The sequence below is a fragment of the Phycodurus eques genome, chromosome 5 (genome assembly GCF_024500275.1).
Source record: "Phycodurus eques isolate BA_2022a chromosome 5, UOR_Pequ_1.1, whole genome shotgun sequence".
In the NCBI taxonomy this organism is placed as follows: Eukaryota; Metazoa; Chordata; class Actinopteri; order Syngnathiformes; family Syngnathidae; genus Phycodurus; species Phycodurus eques.
The window spans coordinates 11,038,770-11,056,462 of record NC_084529.1 but is presented as its reverse complement, the minus strand read 5'-3'; the positions used below and the strand labels follow the sequence as shown (position 1 = coordinate 11,056,462).

The following is a 17,693-nucleotide window of genomic DNA, read 5'->3' as shown; positions in this document are numbered from 1 at the left end:
AAATAATTTTTTTAGGGAACCACACAAAATATGAAAACTTATTTTACTAGCCAAAAATACCTGTGGTGGATGCAGTGTTAGATTCACAACTATTAAGTCAAAGTATTACATGACACATCCACCAATGGGATGCAATACATTTAAATTTATTTAATACAGAGTAGTGATTTTGTTTTAAGCTTAATAGGTCCCCTAACAAATCCTGTGCTGTTTTGGGTCATAAAGTATTAGTAATTTCTTTAGTGAATGGGTCTCTATAATGTTTTTTTTTTCTACCCCAATACAGAATTTGCAATTTGCTCTGCATATTGTAAAATAAACTGTTGATACTGTATTGTATTGTTATTGTTACTGTATTGTTATTATACTGTGCAGCAGGGATGTCTAACTCATTTTCTAACTCACATTCTAGTTAATCAGAATTCGAGGATAATGGTTGGTTCAACTATTGTTCAAGTTCCTGTAAAAACGGTTTTGGTACCAAAAATGTTTGCTATATCATAACATGATTATTTATTACCGATGAAAAATGTGAAATTTTGGTCCTGATTTTAGCAAGAATTGCTGACACACATGATTTTCATTTGTGGCCCACATAAAATTATGGATCTGAGCCGGGCCTTGAGTTTGACACCTGTGTTGTATAGTGTAGCTATCACACAATATCACTCATAATCATAGTCATAGCATGTTCAAAGCCTTTACATATCTGTAGAAATAGACACCCATGTTGATATATCCACAGTGGATATAACAAAATCTACATACCTTTGTTCAAATGCCACAATGGCTTTTGTGGGATAAAAAAATGAGACCAAGAGAAGTAATTTTAACACTTATTAAAGTCTAAACCCAAACTTTTCCTCTTGATTTGAAGCCAAAAAGTGTTGTATTGAACAATAAGCAGTTGATTTGCCAAGACTGAAGTTGAAACAATCATTCTATATGCTTGATTTATGAGTAAGAGTACAAAGTTGGGAGTATTTCATGTTAATATATGATTTTTACACCATTTTTATGGCTAAATTGTAGACCAAAATTTAAGTCGATGGGCGTGGTCCTCTCCAGTTTCCCCGTCTCTTAGACACACCTCCAGGGTATTTAACCTTTGACTCCCGCCTCCTCTTTGCTTTTGTTCACTCTTGCTTCTTGGCTCTTGTCCTTCATGCTGAATGTTACCTAAGCGCTGCCACCCCTCCCCAACCCCCTTTTCTTTGTTCACTTCCCTTTTTCTTTTTGTGCCTGTTTTGTTTTTACTTTTTGTACGTCTGACTTTTACATATATTTATATAAAATGCATCATCATTGCCATGTCTCTTTGAATAAACTTTAAATAGTATTCAATGATCCAGTGAACAGAGAAAATCAGTAAAATCTTTACAGCAGATATTTTGCTGTGGCAAAGGGCAGCCTTGTGGCAAAGGGCAGCCTTGGCGGAGTCCAACCCTCACCGGAAACGAGTCCGATTTACTGCCGGATATGTGGACCAAACTCTGACTCTGGTCGTAGAGGGACCGAAAAGCCCTTCTCAGGGGGTTCGGTACCCCATACTCCCGAAGCACCCTCCACATGACTCCCGAGGGACACAGTGGAACGCCTTCTCCAAGTCCACAAAACACATGTAGATTGGTTGGGCGAATTCCCATGCACCCTCGAGGATCCTGCTGAGGGTGTAGAGCTGGTCCACTTTTCCACGGCGAGGACGAAAACCACACTGCTCCTCCTGAATCTGAGATTCGACTTCCCGATGGACCCTCCTCTCCAGTGAATAGACATTACCAGGGAGGCTGAGAAGTGTGATCCCCCTGTAGTTGGAACACACCCTCCGGTCCCCTTTCTTAAAAAGGGGAACCACCACCCCAGTCTGCCATTTAGAGGCACTGTCCCCGATGTCCATGCGATGTTGCAGAGGCGTGTCAACCAGGACAGCCCCACAACATCCAGAGCCTTTAGGAACTCCGGGCAAATCTCATCCACTTCCGGGGCCCTGCCACCGAGGAGCTTTTTAACTGCCTCGGTGACCTCAAACCCAGAGATAGGAGAGCCCACCTCAGAGAACCCAGACTCTGATTCCTCATGGGAAGGCGTGTTGGTGGAATAGAGGAGGTCTTCGAAGTATTCTCCCCACCGACGCACAACGTCCCGAGTCGAGGTCAGCAGCGCCCCATCCCCACTATACACAGTGTCCACCAACGCGTTCGGGGATTTCCGCCACGACAGGCCACAGCTCCGGTCGGCCGCCTCAGCAATGGAGGCGCGGAACATGGTCCACTCGGACTCGATGTCCCCCGCCTTCCCCAGAACATGAGCAAAGTTCTGTCGGAGGTGGGAGTTGAAACTCATTCTGACAGTCGTAATCTGAAGGTTGCTACACTTTATGAAATTTTGATAAGAGTTCTAGACGGCCAGAGGTTTCAAGATTCCGAGTGTTCGGCCGGCTGGGTGTCATCTTTTTATGGCGTGTCCGCTACACAATGGATATTTTGTTACCTTATACTTGAAACAATTATAATGACAACAAAGTTGAATCTGACCCATTTAAAAACAAAGCTAATTTTGAATCTCTCATGAATGGCAGGAACCCAAATAAACTGAGAAAAAATTCATTAATCATTCCACCTCTTTAGAGCAAGCCCCCTCCCTCACCCCACTTCTGACTGCAGTGTAATTGTGTTTCTATGCACTCATCACCCGCTCCCACCCCTACCTTACACTCTCTCCTGAGCACACTTCCACTTTCTTCCCCCTGATGGCTCCCCGCAGCAAATTGGAGAGCTGACTGCCCACTCTTCATTAAAGGCTTTAACAGCCAGTCAATTAGCAGATACCGTTCTCCACACCAACACAGAGACTCTCATCAATTAAACCAGAGCCGGTAACCATGGAGGCTCTTGGACCTAAAAGCCCAGTGGTGAGTTTGATGGACTTTGAAAATAAGTGCCCCGGTCAAATATAAAAGTGAGTCAGGAATTATAGCCTTCAAAATTAGCAGATGGCTTAGAGGAGCAGCCTACCTATTGACATTCTCCTCAATTAAACAATACTTAGTCATTTCCAATTCACCTCATTTAACTTTTTGAATTGTGTGCCAGCCACAAGCTTGATGTTTACATCAGTCATAAGTCATAGTCAAATTAGATGGCTCAAAAGTATAACTCTGCACATTCTATTTTATGTGTTAGGCAGGTTTCGAAATTAGCTTAGAGGTGCTGCAATATGGTGATAGTTATGAAAACTGCTTGAATTGAAATTTTATTTAGAAAGTACCGGTACATTGTACGTCTTACATGTTTAACAGCCAGTGTTGACCCTGTGCAGTGCTGACAATAGATTTAGGAATGTGTTGAGAAAAACAAAAACAGAAAAGGGAAAAAAAGAAGGAAAGAAAATAACTTTTCACATACTTCTGTAGGCTTCAAATGATGAAGGAGGTGAGGGTGGTGGATCATTTATTTTACATTATAGTGTGTTTATTCATCGTCTTTCTATTTTATATTTATTGCTCACCCCAATTAAAGTGTAATTATTGCTATGTAAGCTTATGCAGAGTATCAAATATTAAACGGTTAGATGATCCAAAGTCTGCTCCTCCAGTTTCCATAGCAACCACTTTATAAAACAGAAAAGGCAACTAATTTAAGGGATGAGTGTTGTGACTGAACACTTGTACTTCGGGATGAGTGCATATGGAAACTGGAGATGTTGCCAAATATCTTGACAGCAAAAATCCAATTTTGAGTTCAGTATAGTTGAAAACCATATTTGCATTTTATTTTTGCACTGTCACCAAGACATGCCCATGGCTTACAAAACAACAACTGAGTCAGTACTACTCTTTCCATATTTCTTCATTAATCCTTATCTTTGCTTTGTATGGAGGGAAAACAGCAAAATAAGAATTGAATTCCTTGTTGTAACCACTGTGTTTTTACTGCTCATGGTGGCCATTGTTCCTGAGATTTTTTCCCCCTCATTTTAAGAATCAGTTTAAACTGTAATGTACCTATACTCATAAATGTACTTTTATTCTACTGCGTTATTTTTACCACATCAACAGCCCCAACATTCATGGCTGAATACTTCACTCTGCCTACAAACAGCTGATTACATTGCCAGTCGTTCTTTACCGACATCACCAGCCTTGCTGCATGCATACTGATTTTTGCCAGGTGACAATATGAACAGTGCGTGCACCAGTGCACACAACTCCTGTAGTCTGTGGAGCAGGTTCAGTTGATTAGCGTGGGTCTGGTCCAACACCTGTGCCTGTAAAATGCCTGGATTGCTATGCTTTGCTTCTACTTTTGCAGCGATGCATTGACCACAAAAACTGTAGGCTACTCCATTATCAGTTTGAATACTGTCAATAAAATATAGAGAATAACATACATCTTAAAGCTAGATTTGTTGTACAAGCTTAAGTGTGCCCATGCATGCCATAACATTATTCTTTGCACATAACTAATTATGTAGCGTGTATAGTATACGTACACACACACCAGACAACGTACCCAAACAGGACTTGTGTCTGCATGTGCTGGGAAATCCCTGAACAATTAAACGCAGCTTATTTAAAAAAAATAAAAAAAGACAATGGAGAGGTGCAATAAGCCATTGCACACAAATGCACCACAGCTAGTGGCTGCTCAACCTGGAGTGAGTGGGGGATATTTTTAGCTCTTCGATTCACTTTCCCCTGTTTTCGTTCTCATCATTTGATCCTTACCCAATTCATCCCCACTCCACTGCAATTCCACTGCCTCGCATGTTTATCTTTCTCCAGATCAAGTTACACACCTCTTACTGTATAGCACTAGCACAAAGGAATGACATTTTGGGCTCCCTATACAGTATGTGCACGCAACAAGACAAGTGGAGAACACTAATACTGAATGTATATTTGACTCCATGAAGAAGGTTTAGCGCATAGTTAATTAAAAAAAGAGCAACAAGGCAAGAAAGGGTTTTGTAATAATATATTAGTCAATTGATGCCATTCTCCTGACTCTGCACTGTCTTCACAGTTTATGTGCATATTTTGCCCATAACCCAAAGATTTACAGTTTTCTGCGTAATATGTACATCCTGCCATAATTGACGGACTGTACATGTTTTATAATAGGAGAAGGAAAAATAATAAAATATTGTATAAATGAAAATGGCGCATGTAGTGCAGGTCAGCAATACTATGAAAACTACTATCGTGCCATAACATACTGTACGATAATAGCAAGTTGGCTGCAAGATATTCATATTCTGAATTTTTATCAAAGCGTGAGATGACAGGAGAATCTGACTCCTATTTTATAACATGCATTATTATCATTGCATAAGAAAATGGATGAGCGTTTTGGTTAAAGTAGAAAAGACACAAACCAAGCTGCAGCAGTTCAGCTTAACATTAAAAGAATCTGTCATCGTAGCATGACTACTGCACAGTGGTGACAGACACACTCGTTTAGATACCCAGACTGCCTTAAAATGTTGCAATCGCGCTGTGTTCTCTGCAAATATCGAGCACAACAGGGTAAAAAGCCAATCAAGTGACATAAAGGTGAAATCAAACCTCATTACTGCCAACTGCCAACAGTTTTGTACAACTGAAATAGTCTAGCAGACAACTGTGAAGTCCCCGCAAAGTAATCAATGATAAGCTTGAAATGCACTACAAAATGTAATATTCACAGGCAGAGCTGTCAAGAAAAACATGTACTGATCTGACTTTCTCAGATATAAAACAAAGTATAACACTGATGAATGATTAAAAAAAACTGTACTTAAATTATTCTGTCTTTTAAGTTGTCAGATTCTCGTCCTTCATGTCCTGTTAAAACTGTAGGTAAAAAATGAGATACTGAAATTGAGAGCGGGTGAGATTGCAGAAAGCAGGTTACCGTAATTTATCGTGTATAATGCGCACCCAGGTATAATACGGACCCCCAAAGTTGACCTCAAAATTCTGCAAAACCCTTCTACCTATGTATAATGCATTTTTACAATGCATGATTTTGCTTCTGCCCATATGATTAAAACATGAAGTATTATCTGTATTTTGTTAGTTTGTTTTCAAGAATTATTCTGTATTAAGCACTTTATTTGAACACATAATCCTTTTTTTATTTACTTGCTCTTATTTTGAAATTCACAGCCCTGCTATTATTTAGAAAATTAAAAAACATAGTTGTGCTCATATGTTTGATTACCCCGGCAGAATTTGTAAGATGGGTACAATTCTTGAAAGAAAACCTGAAGGACTAGGCGAAACACATTTAATTTAATTTTAATAGGATTTAAATTAAAACTTTGTGAACTTAACCTGCTTGCTGGCAGATTTTATAAATAAACTTGAAATATGCAAATATTTCAGAAGGATAAAACACAACCAAATATATAAAAACAAGTTTTAAAAAGGTATGGAGCGCAAATATTGTTATGTCTCAACTAGTTTCTTAGCTGATCTCTTGATTAAATAATGTTAGCTAATAATGTGAAGTAAACTTTTAGGATGCTCGATGGGACTGGGACCAACTGACATTACTTCTTTTCTTAAGTAACAGACACACATTCCCACTTACCACTATGACATTTTTTTCTTTCTTTATCGCTTCATTTAGTGTTAATGTGTTTGACAACATGCCTACTATTCAGGGAGATTCCCAAAGTTTGACATGTCAATGCAGTGTCTACACCCATGCATTTCAGTCAATGACTGCTGAGTTATGACGCTATACAGTATTTAGGAGTAGCTATAAGTTAATTCCCTGTGGCAGCATTTTAGTGTTGTAAAACTGGACCTCTATGTCATTGTCAATGGTCTGGCTCATCTCACGGTCATACTGCCGCTATGAACACCCTTGTGCCACTGTGACGGTCAAGGGCCAAACACATTTCCAGGAGTGGGTAATTTAAAGAAAAGACAACATCAAATAAAATGTCTCATTTTCCCCCAGGGACAGGGTTATCGATAACCTCAGGAGCTATACTGTCATACTTGGGGGTATAGGGTAATAAATAGATAATCCTTCTGTTGTAATGTTATAAATAAACTAGTCACTGACATTGTGTAAGGTAAAGTCGAATGCGAGACACCCAAACCATTCATTTATTTTCCGTACCGCTTGTCCTCACTAGGGTCGCGGGCGTGCTGGAGCCTATCCCAGCTATCTTTGGGCGAGAGGCAGGGTACATGCTCAGTAACTGCTCAAGAACAGGGTTTCATCAAGGTTTCCATGCACAAGCGCTGTGGAAAGACCACTTTTTTTTATTAAAACGGAGAAGTTAGATTTTTGTCATACTGATTACTTACTGGCGGCACGGTGGGCGACTGGTTAGCACATCTGCCGCACAGTTCTGAGGACCCGGGTTCAAATCCGGCCTGGTGTGCATATTCCCCCCGTACCTGTGTGGGTTTTCTCTGGGTACTCCGGTTTCCTCCCACATTCCAAAAACATGCATGGTAGGTTAATTGGAAACTCTAAATTGCCCATAGGTGTGAATGTGAGTGTGAATGGTTGTTCGTTTATATGTGCCCTGCGATTGGCTGGCGACCAGTTCAGGGTATATCCCGCCTCTCGCCCAGAGTCAGCTGGGATAGGCTTGGAAGGAAATTAAACAACTGTCTGTTTAACAACTACACCAGTCAACCGAATGTGTCCAGTTTTAGAGGAAATAACATCATAATGTCATGAAACCTACTCACATCCCCACCCTCACCTCATACATAGATTTACTGAAGCTAACCAAGCAGATTTACTCAAATAATTGTCTCTACCACAATAAATCATCCTCAGTCAAGTAGACAAGCAGACGTGGGCAGAATGCTGCCACTATGAGTGCCACAGAGGCTCAGCCTCGACAGATGGCCCTGTTAGTCAGAGGCTTTTTTAAAAGCAACAAATTAAGAGGTAGATGTGGGTCTTTTTATTGTTCCTATTTATTTTGCATGCAGGTGGTAATGGTGGGTGACTGGCTCGCACATATGCCTCACATTTCTGAGGACCCGGGTTCAAATCCGGCCTGGAGTTTGCATATTCCCCCGTGCCTGCGTGGGTTTTCTCTGGGTACTCCGGTTTCCTCCCACATCCCAAAAAGATGCATGGTAGGTTAAGTGAAGACTCTAAATTGCCCATAGGTGTGAATGTGAGTGTGAATGGTTGTTTGTTTATATGTGCCCTGCGATTAGCTGGCGACCAGTTCAGGGTGTACCCCGCTTCTCACCCAGAGTCTGCTAGGATAGGCTCCAGCATGCCCTTTGAACCTAGTGGGGATGAGCGGTATGGAAAATGGATGGATGGTTTGGGTATTTCATGTTTTATCACACAGTAAAAATTCACGGAAACCGAGCCTACAATATATACTTATATAACTAAGAAAATGTTAGAGTTACGGCTCCTCCTAATCTTGATAATGATGGAATATCCTCTGACATGGCCCATGGCACAAAATCATGTGTGCATATGGGTTAAGTGGATGATAAACTGCTGAGTGTCAGCTGAGCATCCCCTGCCTAATGATTCTGGGTTGGAAAGTAATCATACAAGCACATGATGGATGGGTCCAACTATAAAATAGAAGGAGGTCGTGAAATCTCTGTCTGTGTGTGTGTGTGTGTGTGTGTGTGTGTGTGTGTGGGTGAGTGGGTGTGTGTGGCACCTGAGGCAGTGTTGATGGTCCTGACAGCCTCCATGGCACTGATTCTGTTGTTAGGGGGATAATCCGGAACAACGTTGTCATGGCGCCTCTCTGACATCCGGGGACTCGTCTTAGCTGGAATGTGACTGAAATGGGACGGAATACATAACTGAAAATGATTCATCAAGGCTAGACTTTTTTCAATGTTTGATGCCCATTTCCATGCAGACAAAAAACAAAAAGACACACAACATACAATCAGATTTCAGCTTATATGTGTTGCCATATGAATATAGTCTTCCCAGGGCCTTGAGAATCAGGACTGCTGGCCGATGGCGAATAGACACAATAAAAAAAAAAAGGCTGGTTCTTTTTTTTTTTTTTTTTTTGAACCAATCAGATTTCAGATTCAATAAACAGAGCCAACAAAAAGGCTCACGGTCACGTTAGCATTTTTCCGTTCTCTGATGTTTAGAGCTACTTGAGTGGAGTTTCCCTACATTACGTGAAGCTGGTGGTTGAATAGATGACAGACATGATGGTTAAAAATTCATTTTCAAGGAGGGCTTTTCAAGAAAAACTGGACATTGTGACAATAAGTTGGACATTACTTGTAGCTCGCTGGCTTGTTTCAATCCGGTAAAGAATTTATTCTCAACTTCAACAACGTAGCTGGCTCGATTCGGCACAACACAGCTAGCAAAAGAGGATGGAGTTTGTCTATATATATATATACAACCCCAATTCCAATGAAGTTGGGATGTAGTGTTAAACATAAATAAAAACAGAATACAGTGATTTGCAAATAATGTTCAACCTATATTTAATTGAATATACTACAAAGACAAGATAGTTAATGTTCAAACTGATAAACTTTATTGTTTCTTAGCAAATAATCATTAACTTAGAATTTTATGGCTGCAACACGTTCCATAAAAGCTGGGACAGGGCCATGTTTCCCACTGTGTTACATCACCTTTTCTTTGAACAACATTCAATACATGTTTGGGAACTGAGGACACTGATTGTTGAAGCTTTGTAGGTGGAATTCTTTCCCATTCTTGCTTGCATCAACAGTCCGGGGTTTCCGTTGTCGTGTTTTATGCTTCATAATGCGCCACACATTTTCAATGGGAGACAGGTCTGGACTGCAGGCGGGCCAGTCTAGTACCCGCACTCTTTTACTACGAAGCCACGTTGTTGTAACACGTGCAGAATGTGGTTTGGCATTGTCTTCCTGAAATAAGCAGGGGCGTCCATGAAAGAGACGTTGCTTGGATGGCTGCATATGTTTCTCCAAACCTTTCAGCGTTAATGGTGCCGTCACAGATGTGTAAGTTACCCATGCCATTGGCACTAACACAGCCCCACACCATCACAGATCCTGGCTTTTGATCTTTGCGTCCATAAAAGTCCGGATGGATCTTTTCCTCTTTGGCCCGGAGGACACGACGTCTACAATTTCTAAAAACAATTTGAAATGTGGACTTGTCGGACCACAGAACACTTTTCCACTTTGCATCAGTCCATCTTAGGTGAGCTCGGGCCCAGAGAATCCGGACCACAGAAAGTCACACAGTCTTTTTTGCCACCTGTCCCAGCTTTTTTGGAACGTGTTGCAGCCATAAAATTCTAAGTTAGTGATTATTTGCTAAAAACAATAAAGTTTATCAGTTTGAACATTAATATCTTGTCTTTGTAGTGTATTCAATTAAGTATAGGTTGAACATTATTTGCAAATCATTGTATTGGGGTTGTAATTGGAATCTCTGGTGAGTATTTTATTTACCTTTTGAGGTTTTTGTCATGTTATTATACTCAACAAAAATATAAATGCAACACTTTTGTTTTTGCTCCCATTTTTCGTGTATATTTGAATATTTGAGGGAAATGGACTTTTGTATATGTAGAAAAAGTTTCAGATCTTGGAGTCCAGCTCACGAAAAATGGGAGCAAATCCAAGTTTTTGTTCAGTGTAGATAAATAATGATTGTAAAATGCTATACTGTAGTGTAGAGATTTGGCATCAGAACCACAGTAGCATTAAGCCTGGCTTGGGGTGCTGGTCCAAGTCCGAAATATACCGCCCGCCACTGCCACTTATCATATTCCGCTTTGAAGTAATCACTCTGGAGTCTAAACGCACTTTCCCAGCCTTCTCTGCGACATCGTAATGCACTCCTGGAAGAATTGCTCCAGGATCCTCCGCAGCTCCGTCATCGTGACCATTTTGATGTCATCCACATCTTCAAAATGAGTACCCTTGAAGACCCCCTTGAGCTTGGCAAAGAGGAAAAAAAAAATCACACAGAGCCACATTGGGTGAGTAGAGAGGTTGCTGCAGTACTGCGATGTTCCTTATTGGCCAGGAACTGTCAGATGTTCAGGGGATGACAAGCAAGAGTGTTGCCATGTTGAAACAGCCACAAGTTGTCCTTCCACAATTCTTGGTTCTTCTGGCGCACTGAACAAAGCAGGAAATCTTTGTAGACCTGCTGGTTTATCAGCTGGCACACTTTGGAGTGGAAAACCCCATAGTTTGTACTTTGGGTTTGAAATATACCTTTTGTGATACCAGTCCTGGAACGTTTCTGATACTCCTCATATACAAGCTATTATCATTGTTTAAAACATAGCTTTTGAACAACATTCACTGACACATATGCACGTTTGTGCAAACACACAACTCTACCACAGGCTCACCCTGACTGGCTGTGCTGTTCATCAATGGCGTCCACAGCACTCTCCACAGAATTCAAAAGAGACTGGATCTGATTGGCTGATTCCTTCAGTAGGAAACGGGTCACAAATTGCTCCACGTTTGTTCCTCTCTCATAAACCTGTTCAGAGAATGGTACAATTATATAAGACAAGATACATTTATTTTGTTTGAAAGCACAGTTTTTCACGATCATATTTATTTTCTGTCATTATGACCTTCAAGTTGCTCCCTTTGAGAAGACTTTGAAGCACACATTTTCCTGAAATCCTCTCTTGGATCCACTTTATGGTTGCACGTCGTCTCATGGTGGTCAGCAAAATGCAGGGAGGCAAACATAACAAAAACAAACCTCCGGAGCCTTATAATTGTATACAATAAATCCCTTGTGCGCTCTCTGCATGTCAGATTCACTGCTTCAATTTTGACCTTAGCGACTGTGTCAATCCAAACAAAACCCCCATAAACTTAAAATTATCGGCTGAACCTTATCATTTGGCCTGGGGACGTATAAAATGGGGTGGTTTGTTTCAGATTCTACTGTATTCATAGAAAAGGACAAAAATAGGATGCAATATCATCAGTCGTTACTTTTACTCAACACTTTCACATCAAATATTGAATAATTGGAACCAAAACTAACAGCTTCCCATTCATCTTAAGGTTACACAGATCTTTAATAAGAAGAATTTAATGCAATGATATTGTTCAAAGATCGCTTTAGTAGTCTATCGAGGTTGTCTCATATTGTCTTAGCATTGTTGTCAGTGCTGCATGCAATGCATTACTGTTCAGTTTCTTACAGTCCTACAAATTTTGCTTCACACTAAAAAAAATCAATGTGTATTTTCAGATATCACGTCCTTGTAATACTGAATCTTGAGTCTTGCGAATGTTTAGTAAATTAATTAATTTATTTATTTATTAGCTTCTTCGCAGCGGCACGGTGTGGACTGGTTTAGAGTGTCTGCTTCACAGTTCTGAGGACCGGGGTTTAATCCCCGGCCCCGACTGTGTGGAGTGTCATGGGTGTGTGTTCCGGTTTTTGTCTTCCCCCTGTTTCACACACACATGCTCCTGCATCTTCACCACCATGTGCCTCGTTCACCCTAATTACCCCTTGTATTTAACCTCGTGTCTCATTCTCTCTTGTCGCCGCGTTCCAGCATTCCTTGTTTCCACGTTGCAGACTCACAGTAAGACTTGACCCTGTTCCGATTATCAACCTCACCTTTTTGCCTCATGTTTTTGGATACTGTTGCCTTTTTTTTGGATTGCCTGCCTGTGTACTGACTTATGCCCGTATATTAAACCTCTCTTTTTGGAAACTGTCCATTTGTTTTGGAGTCGTGCATTTTTGGGTCCTATCCTCTGTTCCGTTCATGACAGAACGAACTGGCCATAACATGGACCCAGCAGACTCCGACCCGGTGCGCAAAGCCCTTCAAGTGCAGGGTCAACGCCTCTTAAAGCAGGATGAGCAGCTTGCTGCCCTCCACCTTCATCTAGAGGGGCTGTCAAGGCATCAGGACAATATGATGAGACAGGTGGCCTCGCAGTTTGAACTTCTTATGAAAATGATTCAAGAGAAGGAACCAGTTGGCACAACACCGATACCGCCACGGTACCAACATTTCCATGTGAAGCAGTCACCATGCAGCCACCTGCCACCTCCGCTGCTGTCTGGCCACAGCTCTCTCGACCGGAGAGGTTCTCTGGAGATTCTGGGAACATTAAGCCGTTCATCACTCAGTGCGAACTCCACTTTGAGCTGCAGGCAGCTGCCTTCCCCACCGAGCGGGCAAAAATCGCTTTCGTCATTTCCCACCTGACTGGTCGTGCGGAGGTGTGGGCTACTGCTGAATGGAGCCGCAATTCCGGCGCGTGCCATTCGTGGGCTTTTTTCGTCAAGACTATGGAGCAAATTTTTAGATTTTCCACACCAGATCGTGAGGCACCTCACTCTCTTGTCACCAGCTGACTCGGGGGCGAGAGACTGGGTAGACCCTGAACTGGTCGCCAGCCAATAGCAGGGTACATATAAACAAACAACTATTCTCACTCACATTCACACCTACGGGCAATTTAAAGTCTTCAATCAACCTACCACGCATGTTTTTGGGATGTGGGAGAAAACCGGAGTACCCGGAGAAAACCCATGCAGGCACGGGAAGAACATGCAAACTCCACACAGGCAGGACCGGGATTTGAACCCTAGTCCTCAGAACTGTGAGGCAGATGTGCTAACCAGTCACCCGCCTGTCAATGGATCAGTGTTTTTTTTGTCCACACATACTGTAACTCATTAACAGCCCTACGGGCAGTATTTAAACCTGCTTATGAATATGAATGAACTCTGAATATTGATGATTTCGGTACTGTGGGTTATTACAAAAAAAGAAAAAAGAAATCTGTGGGTTCCCACTTACAGGTATATTTGTATATCTTTGAAAATGCATATACAGTACATCTACAGTATGCATTTGGATACAAGTTTGGTTGTACCAAACTCACCTTTTGAAAAGAATCCTACAATAGTCGTATTTGAATATCTGATGTTTTTGTAAACATCTCCTTTTAAAGGTAGTCATGAATTGATTCAGGGTTATCTACAATCATTGGAAGTCAGGTATTTAATGAAACAACATGTAACAGAGAGGAGAAGATTCATATAGTTTTACAGTGTAAAGCAGATCTCTGAGCGTAACCATAACTCTAATGTTGCCTCAAATAAAAATGGGTTGTTTGATTATATTTGAATGTCAATGCATTAAATAAGCAGGATTGGAAAAAAAAAAAAAAACCTGTTCACACACAGACACTTTGAAAAGCCTGTTGGAAACACTCATGTCAACGTCATAATTGACTGCATTTGCACTCTGGAGAGCAGAGTCAACCAGTCATGTCAGCTTTACTGTCAGAAGTCACAGTGTAGTGATTCAGGGAGACAATTAAGGTTCCAGTGTAGTCAGCCGTTCTCTGCTGCTCTCTAATCAAAGACAAACACTCCCAGGAGACACACGTTCACACAGGCCGCATTGACCTCCATTATCTCAGTCGATGGCATTCATGAAAAGTTACACACAGAGGTCCACCATCATTGAACATGCACTCAAACAAAAAGAAACCTACAAACATGCAATCATGCAAAAGTCCTGTCACTTCCTTCAGAGATGTTCTCAACAGCATTCACCAATAAATAATAATTTAAAAACAAATACAGCAAAAATAAATTAGCCATTAGGCTTCAGTCCACTGCTGACTCACTGATGACCGTCATGCTGGGACTCAGCTAGAAAAAAGGGATACCGTCTGGACAAGAAAATCTTAAAGTAAACATTGGCTTGTTTTCCTGAGGAATAATGATTGCATTACAGATCCACTCAATGGAGTTAATCATCAAATGACAGTACTGATTTATCCTCCGTATGGACTGCCATCCATTTATAGAGCTTGCGGATCTTATAAGAATCTTTATTTTTGTTTGAACATTTTTCTGTTTTCCGGCTGGTTAGAGCGTCTGCCTCACAGTTCTGAGGACCGGGGTTCAATCCCCGGCCCTGCCTGTGTGGAGTTTGCATGTTCTCCTCGTGCCTGCTTGGGTTTTCTCCGGCACTACGGTTTCCTCCCACATCCCAAAAACATGCATGGTAGGTTAATTGGAGACTCTAAATTGCCTGTAGGTGTGAATGTGTGTGCGAATGGTTGTTTCTTTATGTGTGCCCTGCGATTGGCTGGCAACCAGTTCAGGGTGTACCCCGCCTCCTGCCCGAAGATAGCTGGGATAGGCTCCAGCACTCCCGCAACCCTTGTGAGGATAGGCGGCTCAGAAAATGGATGGATGGATTTTTCTGTTTGTTTACAGAGATCAGCTTTTCCAGCACATGAAACAGACCTAAAACATTTTTGTTGCATTATTTTAATTTTGTTGTGGTGTTATGCATCTATCCATGAAAAACATAGATATCAGATGTGACTCTCAAAGAACCATACCCCTCACTCCCCAACACCCAAAAAATACTTTTCATTCATTGTTGTCACAACTTAAAACTGCAGACAATATATTGCTACCGGTAGATCATATGTTTGGACATTGCTTCTTCTAACTATTCTATTGTAATAGCTTCACACAACGTGCAAGAAGTGGGAACAAATATTTTATTTCGTTATTTATTATTGTATTATTATTATTATTATTATTCCCTTTCATGTTTTATGCACAGCACTTGGTTACAGCAGTGGTTGTTGTTAAAGTGCTCTAGAAATAAAATTGAGTTGGCAGTTTGTTCAACAATCTATGCCAGCAATGTATTGTTGAGTTGAGTATAAAGTACTTATAGTCCTGTGTTTGTCCTATTGAACATGGTAACTACTATCTCATGTTTATATTATAGTAGCTTTAGTGCATAACCAATATTTAAGTGTATTCTATACCATCCGTCCCGCCGTCCATCCATCCATCCATTTTCTGTACTGCTTATCGTGTTCATGGTTGCGGGGAGGTGAAGCTTTTCCTAGCTGACTTCCGGTGGAAGGAGGAGGAGGATCTGAGGGTGCGGGCTAGAGTGGCGATGTGGAGGAGGTCGGCCAAGTATTGAGGGGCAAGGTTATGAATCTCATTGAAGGTTAAGACAGATTCTCCGATCCAGACATGTGACACACCCAATGCGCGTTTCATTGACAATGGAGGCTGTCTGGAATATCAGTTAAGATGTTTTCCTCCGACTTGTGAATGCCATCGAAATCCTTGAAAAATATAAAGTGCCCTTTAAATTAAAAAAGGCCTTTTACTTTGAAGGACACCATGTTTTTTTATTTATTTTATTTTGTATGAAAAAAAAAAAGAATAAGAGTAATTTAATCAGAGCATTGTGCTTACGGATGAAGGCATGTGTAGAAGCCCTTCAATAAAGAAAGATGCGCCTACCCTGCTCTAGATTACTGAAATCAAATTAATATCCCACCACCCACACGAGAATGAATTAAACTGACGAAGAATGTTATAATACTTTGCTAATGGCCAAAGTATAGTCACATTCAAGTATAAAAGCTCTCAAATTTGTCGAAGGAATATGAAAGTAAAAATGTCTAAAAGGAAGCTGAATTTCAAGGATGAAGAGGTGGCTGTGCTGGTGCAATGTGTAAAAAGGCACCATGCAGTTGTGTTTGGTCAGAGAGCGCTGAAGGCTGACTCTCACCAAAAGGCCACTATACCAGCCAAAATTGCCCAGGATGTCGCTTCTGTGGTGGGGTGTACACATACCGCCACAGAGCTGAAGCACAAATGGAGAGACTTACAAACCTTTGTTAAAAAAAATATTTCTGCATCACAAAGGCACGAGGGACTGGAGGTGGCTCACCAGCACCTCCACTACATTTAACTGGACTGGAGGAAGGATGCTCTCACAGTGTCAGTTTCTGGTATGTGCAATATGCGCGGACACACAGGGCAACAGAGGTGGGGTACACCCTCATCTGGTCGCCACGCACTTGCAAGGCACATATAAACAAAATATTTACACTCACATTCACACCAATGGGAAATTTAGAGCCCTCCATTAAGCTACCATGAATGTTTTTGGAATGTGGGAGGAAGCTGGACTACCCATAGACAACCAACAATTGGGAGAACAATCAAATTACACACAGGAGGGCCTGAGCCGATATTCGAGACCATAGCCCACGTGTCAAACTTATGGCCCACGGACCAAATGTGGCCCAGCGTGTCATTTTATGTGGCCCACAGGGGCTTGAAAGGTCTTAAAATAAGTAAATTGAGCAGTTTACACGTGTATTCACCATCAACTCCATTGCCCATAATACATCGTTGCCTAACAAATTACTGCCAAGTGTTGGGATCTTACCACTCGGTGGTCGTGTAGCCGCAATCAGTGTAAAGCAGCGGTTTTATAAGTGACTTGAGAAACGTCTACAAATGCTCCCAAAATGTCGAGGAAGGGGAAAATTGACACAGACAGAAGGCTTTTACAACCAAGATTGGAAAACAAATTTTTCTGCTGCTGTATTCATGCAGACAAATATTTACAGTATTCACGATTCACACATTTCTCATGAGCAAGTGGTGTTCCCTTTGTACTGTATACAAGGCCGATTTGTATTTCTATAATGCTAACTCTGTTACCAATGTTCTAAGTAGTGGAAAATTGCCAAGCGTAATAACAAACATTTGAAAAAATGTAATGTCATAACTTGGGTTTGGAGATATTTTTCTTGATTTACTTAAATAGTTTGACGGTTGATTGATGAGCAACATGGGTTTCTTAGGATTCATGTTATAATACCTGGGCAATAAGTAATAATGAATACAGTCATTTAACAATAT

At 41.2% G+C, this 17,693-nt stretch overlaps 1 protein-coding gene across 1 annotated transcript in view; it reads right to left on the bottom strand.

Moving 5' to 3' along the window:
- necab2 (N-terminal EF-hand calcium binding protein 2) overlaps nt 1-17,693 on the bottom strand; it is a 179,971-nt gene that overhangs the window by 37,716 nt on the left and 124,562 nt on the right. The window contains exons 6-7 of the mRNA XM_061676991.1: nt 11,335-11,471; nt 8,653-8,777 (exon numbers count right to left, since the gene is read on the bottom strand). Of these exons, the coding sequence (XP_061532975.1) occupies nt 8,653-8,777; nt 11,335-11,471 (262 nt within the window). The remainder of the gene's footprint in view (nt 1-8,652; nt 8,778-11,334; nt 11,472-17,693) is intronic.